A 12,339-nucleotide genomic window follows, 5' to 3' on the forward strand; every position below is an offset into this window, starting at 1 on the left:
TAGATATTCACTTAACATAGACTATATATTTTTAAGGAATATGACTAAGTATATCTGTAAAAAAGCACTTTTGTTTGTATGTATTTTTGGGGGATCTTCAACTTTACTGACTGGCATCTTCACCATAATTTCTCTTGAAAACATTAGAAAGAACAACTGAAACACTTACTTTAGGATGATTAAATCAGGGAAAATACAAGAGACACAGACAAATATAGGTGTTTTAGAAAGGACTAATTCAGATTAAACTGAGATTCAATCTAGGAAGTTAAGCCAAAGGGAATACTCTCAAGTGGCCTGTATGAAGTTAGTTTTCTAAAGACATTTTTAATCGGAAATTTAATTTCTCTAGTGTCTTTCCCAAGGTGAAATAAGGATAGACCTATCCAGTTAATCTGGGTTTTCTCCCTGATTCTAGGCCTTGATTATATCTTTTAGTCCAACCCAAAATGGTATCCTCTGTCTTCCTTTCTAAGAAATACTTTGCCCTCTTTCCTCCTTAACTCATTCTCTAGCCTTTTATTAGTCTTTTCCTCCCCTCACTCCTCTTTCTCTTCTTTCAACCTACTTGGCAAAAACTTAATCTAAAACTTGGCTTAAAAGGGAAAACCCAAAGGATAGCAAGGAAAGGATAAAGGACAAGTTAAGAAATACAAACTAATGGTCTTAAGGGTCTACTAGAGAGACATGAGACTTAGCAGTGCTTTGACACTGGTGTAGGAGTTTAGGAGGGTTTTGGAGGCTGCTAGTAGGAAGAATGCAAACAAGGATTGTTTGGGAAAAGAGGGGACTCTAAGGAGACTCTGGAGAGGCCCCTTTTTCTCATGGGGATTGGTAAGCACCACAAAACCACAGCTGAAAGGAATAAAAAAACTCCACCACTGGCCTTTTTCCGAGCGTGGCCGCCTTCCGCTCGGCTCAGTGCCCGCGCCACATGCCCAGGAGTGCGTCTGGATCCTTGAGGGGCTCCCTTCGCAGGTGGACAGTGCTTATGCTATACTGTAAGAGAGCCAGAAAAGTGCCCATGAGAACCAGAAAGCAAACTTCCAGCCAGCAGGATCATCTCTCTAGGCAGCTAAGATAGAGAAATCAACACAGATATCCTGGCAGCATCTGAATGCTGGGAAAAGTGAGGGAGAGATAATTCCCCCCTCCCCAGTCCAATATAATGGTGGTGGAGAAAGAAAAAAATGTATTCTCTGTGACATATCTGCTGGGAAGACGGAAAAGACTAAGTCAAGGCTAAATGATGGCGGAAAATGACTTCATTTCTAATAGATAAAAGGATATAACTAAAAGAAGAAAATGATCTAGGGTCTAAATCTAGCTATATAAGAAAGTCTATGCTATGCTGGTCTGGAGAATAAAAGCTGGTAAATGAAAGCAACTCATTTTACTACTTGGTTGATGCTACTCTTAGAAGTAGGGATAAAAGAAGAAAAAAGACGGGGGAAATCTTCATTCTAAAATATAAAAAATGAAAGCAAAAGTTCACCAAAAATAAGGAGCTGACATTCTCAGAAATCATGGTCTTACCATAAGTCAGATGAAAAACAGTCAGATGAAATGGAGTGGAGAATATTAGATTCTGACATAAGAGATCTCTAGCAGTTCACAATCTCTCCAGTCTTTATTTACTTTTTTTTAGAGACTGTCTGATATGACCCTGCCTATTAAATAAAACGGAATTAGAAGAAAGCTCTAACGAACCAAAAAGCTTATTTTTACTCTACTGAGGAACAACTAAACCCTTGCAAACCCTACTGATCAAACTCAAAATCTCAATCCTCCTAAGAAAACTGCAAGAGCAACAATTATCTGCAGGTATAATGCAGAGCATAGGAACTTCCAAATTTTCAAGTAATATGCTTCTCAGTTCAGGACAGGAGTGCTGTCTTGAGAAAGTTCCTGGCACCACCTCCTCTAATTAATCTTGTTAAATAGCTGTAACTATTCAGAGAAGTTTGCTGGGTTTTCCCCAGATTCCGAGTGACTAGGGAAAACAGCAAGCACAGGAGTTCAAGAAAATCTTTCCAGGATACAGACTGATGAAGCCATCTCTCTTGATCTTTTTTCATATTGATACACTAAAATATGAGTCAGGTGGATATTTCACATATACACTCTTTCTTGGCTTAAGAGAATATGCTTTCATTCTGGAAAACATAATAACTAATTATACAGAAGTTATTTCTCTGAAAATATCAGCTGGCAGACGAAATGACCAGGATGTACTTTGGGCTCCAGCAACCTCCATTCTCTGAAAAAAACTGCTTCTTAAAATTTCCTTGAGGGCAGAATCTGGTCAAAGAATGTCAACCTCTCTTATCCATCCATTTAATATGGAGTTGACCACTGACCCATGTGCCCTTTCCCCACAAATTAGAGATTCTTCCACTCATATTTCAGCCAAGTTAAGTGGAACACCTCCTTATCAAAGGGAACAGACTGCCTACCATACAAAGCAATAAAAATGGCTCACAAAGACAGTGTGGTTATTTGAAAGGACAGAGGGACTAAAAACAACCAGATTTGGTTGTTACTTGATCCTAGCACCAAAAAAGATCACAAGTTCTCCAGTATACAGATAATAATAGACACCAACTACTAGATTTCTTATTAACTTTAAATTTTAAGGACGAGTTTTTTTCCCAGGACAAGAAAACAAGGTTCCTTTTGATAGGATAAAACTAAAATTGCTCTGTGAAGCAATTCCAAAAGAACAGTTAATGATTTGTTCGTTCATATGCAAGAGTAGCTCCTTACCTTGGCCTTCAGGGCCTTCTAATAGTAGGAGCAATGTCCTGCCAGTTTCATCACGCCAGATACTTGGCTAAATCATGGCTGGGAAGCCAGGCACTATATTTACATAAAGGAGGACAATGACTAGTAGAAAAGAAAATATTAAACCATTTGAGGAAACAGCTGAGAGATTCACACACAATGTTAAGAATGAAGGCATTCTGGACTCAATGGCAAAAGATAACTTGTTAAAGGCCACAAGAGGAGGAAAGGAGAGAAGCAGGATACTTTAAGGAATGGGCCACCATCCTCCTCCTAAAAATAGGTACAAGGCCATTTTAAAGACAGGAACAGAAAGACTCCAACAACTCTGAAGCACTGTACTTAACTCCAGAGACTTGATCTAACACTGTACACCACATCCTAAACTTGTGAGTCATATACCTACTGCTAGACCACCAATATTAGATCACTGATCAAAGCCTTTCCATACCCTTGCAGCATGTCTGCAGTACATAACCAGCAAGTTACAAGGGGAAAGCCAGTCTATTCCCATGAGTGGCTTAGGTCAAATGCAAAATTAGGCACTTCCAAAGTTTAATTTCTAGGTTCAAGACCTAAAAAAGATGAAGCAAGTGAGAGACAAGAACTTTAAAAAGAGAGCAAGAAGTTTATAATTGATTTTGCCCAGATGAGACAATGGCATTTGGCTAGAGTCAAAGGGATCAGAGCTGTTGTTGGACAGGTAACATGAGTCAAGATCCACTTTTGGTAGCAAGGTGCCAGACATATATCTGGAGCATCAGGAACATTGGGGATCATTCAGGGAAAGTTCAGTTAGGATTAATTTGCATCAGGCCCTCAATTTTATTCAAACAGTAACTTGAATGTGGATGAGGCTCCTTTCTCTGTTATTCTTCCTCCTTTTTACCTATGGGAGGCAGAGACATTAATGTGAACAAAAGAATTTTACTTAAGAGGCTATAAAAACTCCCTCAGATGAACCTGTGCATGGCTCTCAAACAACTTTCTTCTACTCAGTAGTTTCTCCTCCATTAAGATCTGACATTTTTCAGAAGACTTACAATTGGGACTCCAAAATGGTCCTTAACATAATGGTCCTTCAACATATTCCCAATAGAGGGAAATTCATTTTCAACAGCTCTCTCATCTTGTGAGGGAATATAAAATTAAATTTAAGATTTATCTTAAATTCTCTTAAAAAAGAAAAAATAAAAACTCAAGGTTTTGAGTGTGACAGGTCAGACCATGGACAATTTATCGGATCTCAGAAGTCTTTAAAGAGGCGGTGGAAACATTCTGTTGAGCTGGGGAATTCTAAGGATTTGGAGTTCCAGTGACGCCCTGACAGACCAGATATATTTTTCCCTCAAAGACCAAGAAGATTTTCCATTCTTCTAGGTTTCAGGATCAAATTGTTCTTTGTAAAGTGGCTATACTGGTCAAAATTGATAGAAAATCTCAAACCAATAATTCAGTTTCTTCTCCATCACTTTAAAGCATAAAATAGGAGGACGGGACAGAAGCAAAAACAAAGGATGACCAGTTCTTCCAAACAGACATGCACACAGATGTATTTAGTAAGTGCAAGTTATTTTCAAAATAAACAAGGAGCATGGTCAGGAAAGTGAAGCGGCTGCATAGGCATCTAATTTAATTTCTGGTAAAACATAAAGAGGACAATCAGCTAGGTAGGTTTATAACTCGGAGGCAGAAACTTGTTTGATGACATCTACTAAAGCTTTAATAGCCACCTTCTCAAGGCCCTGCCCTCTTACCACTTCTTCTAAGAGCTTCTCCTACTCTTATCCCAGTACAACAAAGCTGGTAAAGAGAACAGCAAGACCCTAGTACTAAACTCAAAATTATTTCCCAGACCGCACGACTTCTCCCAACAGCACGAAGTCCAGCTCCATCTCTGTCCTCTGCAGATCCCAGGCTCCATCTATCTTTTCAAGTCTCCACCCTACCCCTCCCCACTGAGACTCCACCTCCCCTGACCCTCTCCTTCAGGCGCGCTTCCCCTCTCTAGGACTCTGCAGCCACCAGATATCAGCCCTTCGCTTCCTATCCCACCCCCGCCCTCTGGCCCTCAGCACCTCAGCACCTCAGCGCCCAGATCTTCACTGGCTCAGGCTCCCTGTGTCCACAGCCGGTCCCGGGCTGCGGTCAGCGGATTGTGCGGCTGGCCCAGATCCGAGCCATCCTCGTTCCGGTCCCGCCTCACTCACCCTCCGTCACCTCCAGCACCTTAATCTGTTCCTCGGCAGCCGCCCGCACCTCCTGCACTGGGGACAGGATCCCGGTGAGCGTATCCACCAGCGCCTCCTTCAATCCTTGTGCCACTGGACCAGGCAGCCCAGAGGCCGCACCAGCCGCCGCCGCTGCCGCCATCTTTCCTTCCTTCAACCCGCCAACCCCGCTGCTGGGACCCGCCACCAAATGACGGCTCCCGCGCGCGGCCAATCCGCGAAGCCGCGCCTGCGCACCCCAGTCGAACGGGAGAGGGAGCAGGGTGGGGAATGCGCCTAAGCCTCCCGAGACGGCTCCTCCTGCTGTCGGAAAGCAAACTGCACTTTCCTCTGTGAGCATCACTTGGGTTGTGTGGAAACAGAGCCCAGGACGGTTAGGGGCTTTTCTAAAGTCTCATGGTAAGTTAGCAGTATCACTTGGAATAAAGGCCACAACACCTAACATTGGATTCGTGCATCTTTCAGGTATAATTTGTTAGGCGGGAGGAAGTGGGATGGGAAGGGATGTAGAGGGCTTTAAGGAGGGCGGTCCGGGTCAGAAACAAGTCCTATTTTAGACAAACCTCCTTTCCCCCCCAGTCACTGATTAAAAAAAAAGTTGGCTCAAGTGAATCTCGTCATCTTTTAGCCCCAAGAATCCAAAGGTAGGCAGAAAAGAAACAAAACGACTGGACAATGGGGGGTGGTCACTTTAGAAAGGCTCAATCCCTTGGTTTTCCAGCTTAGATTAGCCCCACTTCAAAATTGGAAAGTGGCTGGCTAGGAGAGAGCACTTGCAAAAGGGGATTTCCTCCAGAGTGAGTATTTATATGATCCCTCGAGAATGAATTTTATTAGCTGACTGTGAATAATTTTTTTTTTCCCAGAGAAATTGTGGATGGACATTTGAGGGGGTGGGGGACAAGAGCAGACTGATATGGATATCTGTGTGCTGGTTGTAGGAAATGCCCCAAGATATAGAGACACTCTTGAATACTAGAGCAGATGAAGATGATTAGTGAGGTTAAAAACACAGGGCAAGGTGACAAGCATGTAGGGGCAGAAGGTATGGCATGGTATGTGTTGTTGGAATGGGAGGTTCTAGAGCAAAGAGGAATAGGTATTTCTTAGTAAGCTGTCCAGACTGAGGTCCTTGGAAATGGGTCCTAGGAACCTGACTGATCCCCAAGTGGCAAAGGAAACCAGCTAGCAATTTCTACCCCAGTTCCAAGATTGTGGATGCCAAAATGGTAACAATGAGTTAAGTCACTTCATCTGAGGCTTCCTCAAAAGAATGATTCCTCAATTCATTTTGACGGGATCTCTAAACACATTTGTTGCATCTCATGTTAGCGGTTGGAGTGAGGTTGTGTTATCACAATTTCATAGGAAGACTGCTTCTTGGACCCTGAAATTTCACAGTGGGGAATAGTAGGACTTTTTATTTTCCTCCTTTCAGTGGCCAGAAGCTGAACTCCATTAGAATAGCTTCTTTTTTTTTTAATAGGTTAATTCATTTTTACCCAAAGAAAATTTAGGAAAGTCTAAGAAGGTGGTTTTTTCCAGTCATTATGGCAGTGGATAAATGATTTGAGAGCCCTGACTTTTGGGCTGGATATTTTTGAAGTCTGGTGATGGATACTATATCCACAAATGTGCACACAGGGGCCCCCATCGCCCCCAACCAAAGGAGTCTAGAGACTCCTACTTAGGATTTGGGGATCAGACATTTCTAGGAAGATAAGTTTTACCTCTGGGTTAGGCAAATGATCACAAGCAGTCTCATCTTCCAGATCAAAGAATGGGCCATGAGATAAATAGAGACAGAAACCAGACAGAGAGGGAGCTAGAGAGAACCAGTGGACAATACAGGAGATAACTTTATTGAAACGCAAATGGCATCGAACAGATGACTCTTGCTGGGAGGAGACATGCCTGTTGGACACAGGGCCCAGATGAGTGGAGCCTCTGGTGGAGATGGAGGAATGTCTCTTCAGCTGGCCCTGGCATGGATTTGATTTTCAACCAATGTTATTGAAAATGAATTATTGAGGGGTTCAGCCCAGCTCTCTTCATGATTGTTACCGCAACTATATACAACAGTTTGCTTTCCAGATTCAGTTTTGCTTTCTCTACATGAGATATAAAAAGGGTAGACTGAAAGAGGGGAGGGTCAAATGAGAGAAAACATAAACACAGAGACACATACATATCCTGGTTTGGGGTTTTATGTCCAATAAAATTAAAATTTGCAAAAATTCCTGCTCACCCTCCACCTGAGGGACACCATGCGTTTGAGAAGCAGACTCTATCACATAAACAGTGCTGCCTAAAACAGGATGGGGGGTGGGGGGAGGGGAGGAAAGGAACCTAACAGGGTTGGAATTCATTAAAAAAAAAAATAGTTTTGTAAAAAACAAAAAAGAGACCAACATTAGGAAGTGGGAGGCTGCTGCACAGCAGTAGCACTGAGCCTGGCAGGGATGTGGGAGCACTTGCCTTATTATCCAACATCTTGTCTCAAGAAAGGAAGAAAGCAGGGAGCTCCCACAGGAGAAGCTGACCAAAGGAACTATTGTTAGCCTTCTGGGGACTTAGGGGTTAACTTAGTGCCACTGTTTTATACTTGTCTTCCTCAGGCTTTAGTTCTTCCTCCAAATGCTTAGCTCCAGAGCTCAGAAGGCCTAGTACTATTGTGTTTCTCTGTCCTCTCCCCAAAAGATCTCTCAGAGGCAAAATTTTCAAACTTGAAACAAAACTAGTTCTAAATAGCCTCATCAGCTAGGATCTGAGTTCGGAAAGACGGGAAACTCCTTTCAGATTTTTTTTAAAAGGACTTTATTCTATCCCATTGGGTGAGCAGTTCTCTACACATCCTGGTGTGAGGAAAGGAAAGGATGAGCCCAAGGACATAAGTGGCCAGCACTGTCTTCATCATGCTGAACTCTCCCCTGCAAGCTGAGCAGAGAAGGGGCCTTCCTGGGATACTGGAGCCTTAGTTGTTAGCTGCCTTGGGGAAGGAAGTTCTGGTTAGAGCCTCAAACCCCAAAGTGCCTTTTGTAACTTAAAAAAAGGAAGAAGGATGTTGCTATGATTCTGGGAGAACACTTGTCATGGAAATACAAATTCGAATTTGACTTTTCCCAACTTATTACATAATCAGAAAAAGACTCAGAGCAGACACATAATCCTGAAGAGGAGCAATCTGGAAGAGACCTCCAACTTCTTTCCTCATTGAAGCTCCTTAGGTTGCCAGGTAGAAATTTCAGAGGCATGAGATTTTTCTTGGAGGGCTGTATTCAGCTAGGAAAGATGCAAACACTCTTTTTCCTAACTTTGCCTAAAAGCATATATATTTTTTCTTTCTTTGTCAAAATAAAAGCAAGGAAAACAAAAACATAAGGAAGCATGAGAAGGTAACTTTGAGATTAATGTTAAAGTCTGAATTATAACCTAGTCTTCAAGCCCTTCAGTGCAGGGACTCTAATATTTGGCTTTCCCTTTAATACAGTGAATCTCAAACTTTAGTGTGCATCTGAATCACTGGGAGGGTTTGTTAAAACATGGATTTCTGGGCCTTATCCCCAGTTTCTGATTCAGTAGGTCTGCAATGGAGCCTTAGAAATTAATTTCTTAACAAGTTTGCAGAAGCTGGTGATGCTTCTGGTCTAGTCCACACTTTGAGAACTACTATGATTTATGGAATGAAGGAATGCTTTAAAGAATGAAAAGAGTTGACTCAAGGAACCAGGGGTTCACTTACCTCCACCCTTGGCGTAGAAAATTCTCTATGGCACAGTCATTAAGAAAAATGGTCAAAACATCAAACTGGGAGGATCCAGTATGCACAGGTTTAATTTTCAACTGTCTTGGTCTCCCTACAGCTTCCAAATATCAATTGGTTTCCTCACTTTAAGACACACTAGCTCCCAGCTTACTCCCACCTTTTCCAGGGTTTGTGGCTGGCAGTGGAGACAGCCAGGCTGGTGGCCCCATGTATCCCTGCTGGTCAGGTTGATTGAGGACTTATAAATACATAAGGCTGATTCAATTATAAAGGGCAGTAGTTCCTGGCTTTGGCCTTTTGGGAGCAGTGTACCTAAAACTGTTTTATTATTTATGACCTCCTCAGTAGGGCCATGAACCACAATTTGCTAGTAGTTATTACAGTCATAAGAATGTACCAGTATTCCATTAGTATATCCATGTCCATTAGCAAACTCTCTGCAAAAGCACATTGCATCCCATCACTGGAGTTGACTTACAGACTCTATTTACGAGCTTCAGCTTGTCTAAGACTCAAGATTAAGGAAAGAAAAAAAAAGTATGACAAGGAAGTAGCTACATTTGGTGATCCAGGTTACTTTAGCACTTGAACTCCATGTTAAACATGTAATTAGGATAAAGACAATTTCCCCTCCCAAACACCTTGCAATAAAGAATCCTAAGATCTCACATAAGTATCCTCTTGATCCTGCTTTGAAGGACTAGGTTCCACTTCTTTTTCCTGCATTGGTAGGCAAATTTCACCTATATGCAGGGTTTCTGTGTCTGGGTGTTGACCTAGGTGATGATGTGAGGTGTTTGTGAGATACAGCAGGCTACTACCACTGCTGTCTTCCTACTCTTTTGGAATACAAGAAATAGAGTTACTTCTCAGATCACTGACAAGGAATATCCCTCTAGAATAGTGTGAACCTTCTCCCAGGCAGCTAGAAGGGATGGGGAGATTAGGTCCTCTGAAAGTCTTGCACACAAGGAAAACCAGAAGACGAGACGCGAAAAAGAAAAAAAAAGTCACTCTTTTGTCTTAAGTCCTTAAGGAGTATGGAATTATTACTGGGGCAAACGGTAATGCAAGACCAAACCCAGCATACTAGCAATACTAACCAATAAGGACTTCATTGCAGGGTCTGCCGTGGGTTTTTAGCAAATTATTCTTCCCTGTCAGCCTCTTGTTTCCCAATGATTAGATACATGAGAAAGACACTGGTACAAGGATTTACACAGAGACAGAGATAAGCACCATAGAGTTGCCACAAAGTGTAGATTTTTACAAAATACTCTATGAAGCCTCAAAAAATATGAAACAGCAACAGCAAACTGACAGAGAGAGAGAGATAAGAGGGGAGAGGAAGGGAGAGAAAGACGCGCAGACATCCGGTCCGGTAGTAACCTTCAAGTACCTAGTATTTTATTTTTAGTGCCTAGGCAGAGACTGAGAAACAAATACATTGGACAAAACTTGTTGGTCTCTGCTGAGGAGCCTCTCCTGGAGTTGTGGCTCTCCCCATGTGGCGTATTGAAATATATCATTTGCTAGCCAACTTTGGTGAAGGATGGAGTTGGGGGTCTGGAGAGGAAGGACACAGCACAAATCCCAGTCATAGACAGGCTAAAATCTTCTGAATCTTCTGAAGGTGTCTGGGGATTGCGAATTTAGCTAGGGGATCCAGTTTTTAATTTTTTGAGGGATCTCAGTAGTCTCAGCCAAGAAACAGGTGTATAGGTAGGAGAGCATGCTGTGGGTTTGCTCTGTCAATTCTAGGACAGTGAGGGGGGACTTCAGGTTTTCTGCTTCAGAGAAGTCTGAATGACGGTCCCAAGGAGTTATAGCACCATGAGGAGGCTTACCCTTCTGCAGTTGCCACATAACCAAGATTACTTTGTGAGATGATTGATCCCCACAGTGAGGGGCCCAGATGTGCAACTGTAAACAGGGTCCCAGGCTCCAGAGGGAAAGCTGAGGCTACAATACCACCTCACTAGATGGGAACACATTTTCCAAAGGAAAGCAATTGGAGACCTGGGCTAAATGCAGCAGTCAACTGAGAGAAGAGGATGGTGGTTCCCATGAATAGAAATGAAAAGTCATAGCATGAAAAGCCTCCAGAATCAACTTGCTGAGAATCCAAATTGAATTCACGGTGGTATCCACGGTTACTAGAGAAACAAGAATTCCTTTGTGGGTCTGAGGCAGTTGGAATGGAAAGAGGGTCTCCCCTCTCCTTTTTCTCAAGTAGCCAGTAACATCCATGACAGAAGGCACTGGCTGGGCAGCACCAGAAAACAGAGTCATGGGCTCAACCATCAGATTAAGATGGCATTAAAAGTCTGAGCCTAGCCAGGGAACTGGAGCATAGGTGGGATTCAGAAGAGACACAGGTCCAAAGCAGGCCCATCCAGTCTTCCTTTCCTTCCAAGTTAGAATACCTAGCTCTGGGGCCTCCTTATTTTGCACAGTGGAGACCTTAAGGCAGTGATTTCAGCACCATCCTTGGACAAAGAGCCTCTTCCCACCACAGAATTGCATATTTTATAGCTGAGTTGGTTGGGGGTCTTCACATCTCATGGAATTAGCAGCAATAGCAATAATAGTCTCCAGCATAGAGGACCCTGGCATCCCTGGGAGCTACCAGGTGAGTGCAGAAGCCGCCTTGGGGGAGATCTGGACCATCTCTTGGAACTAAATGAAAATACTGTGACATGAAGATTCAGATGCATCTACTCCTAGGTTAGGTGGGACAGAGCAATACAGGTTAGTGAACCTATAGATTCTGATAAAGTCTTGTGCTATTTAGGAATCTGAAGAGCAAACACTTAGCCCAGGCTTATCATATATCCCTGATCTGCACCGTCCTGAAACTTCCATTTCACCAAGCAGCTCAGCTGGTCCCAGAGGGGCTTTCAGAAATGACAGGAAGTAGACTTGCTCATTCCAGACGGCATGATTCCAAGTCCTTCAGGACCCGTCTTAATTGATCGCAGATATTCTGCCTCCAATATACTGGACACTTAATCAAAGGCTTCTTTTTAGCTGGCTCCTTGAGTTTTATCTACATTTCTCAGATGATCCTGAAGGTCCAGATAACAAGGGGTGTGCACTTAATGGAGGCTAACATTTCCTCCTAGACTGTTGAGGGCCCAAATCTTGTCTTTTTTTAAAAAAAACTGAGTGGCTGGAACATAGTGAATACTCAGTAAGTGCTTGTTGAATGAAGGGATGCAGACTGCCAGACCTTCAGGGCAGCAGGAAAGGGGCAACTTTTGCAAAAGGTAGAATCCCTTTGGAAGGCAGATATTGGCCACCAGATCAAACTCCTTGAGCCTTAAATTCTCACAGGATGTCCAATCTCTTATACTTGTCAACAACAAATTGTAAAAGCCAGCTAGAGAATTTGGATTCAGTCAAGCAAGTGGCTGCATCAGAATAGTGTGGGGGTGGGGGTGGGGGTGGCTAAATAAGCCATAAGGTAGAGAAATATTTCCAGTTTCCTGTTTTCCTTCAGTTCACTGTGAAGCTCAGAGTAGATTTTCTATTGAGATGGGGATAATACCTCTCACG

General features: G+C 42.8%; 1 protein-coding gene across 4 annotated transcripts in view; it reads right to left on the reverse strand.

Annotated features, from left to right (window-relative positions):
• The window catches only part of IPO9 (importin 9), a 45,101-nt gene extending 39,929 nt beyond the window's left edge, over positions 1 to 5,172 (reverse strand). For 3 of the 4 annotated variants that reach the window (XM_037825051.1, XM_037825050.1, XM_037825049.1), the window contains exon 1: positions 4,995 to 5,172. In XM_037825051.1, coding sequence (XP_037680979.1) covers positions 4,995 to 5,157 — 163 coding nt within the window. In that variant the 5' untranslated portion in view covers positions 5,158 to 5,172. Of the gene's footprint in view, positions 1 to 886; positions 962 to 4,994 lie in introns of those variants that run through there. The other variant, XM_037825053.1, reaches the window with a different exon arrangement.
• Between the last annotated feature and the right edge of the window lie 7,167 nt (positions 5,173 to 12,339).

The sequence above is a fragment of the Choloepus didactylus genome, chromosome 2, assembly GCF_015220235.1.
Source record: "Choloepus didactylus isolate mChoDid1 chromosome 2, mChoDid1.pri, whole genome shotgun sequence".
NCBI classification, from domain to species: domain Eukaryota; kingdom Metazoa; phylum Chordata; class Mammalia; order Pilosa; family Megalonychidae; genus Choloepus; species Choloepus didactylus.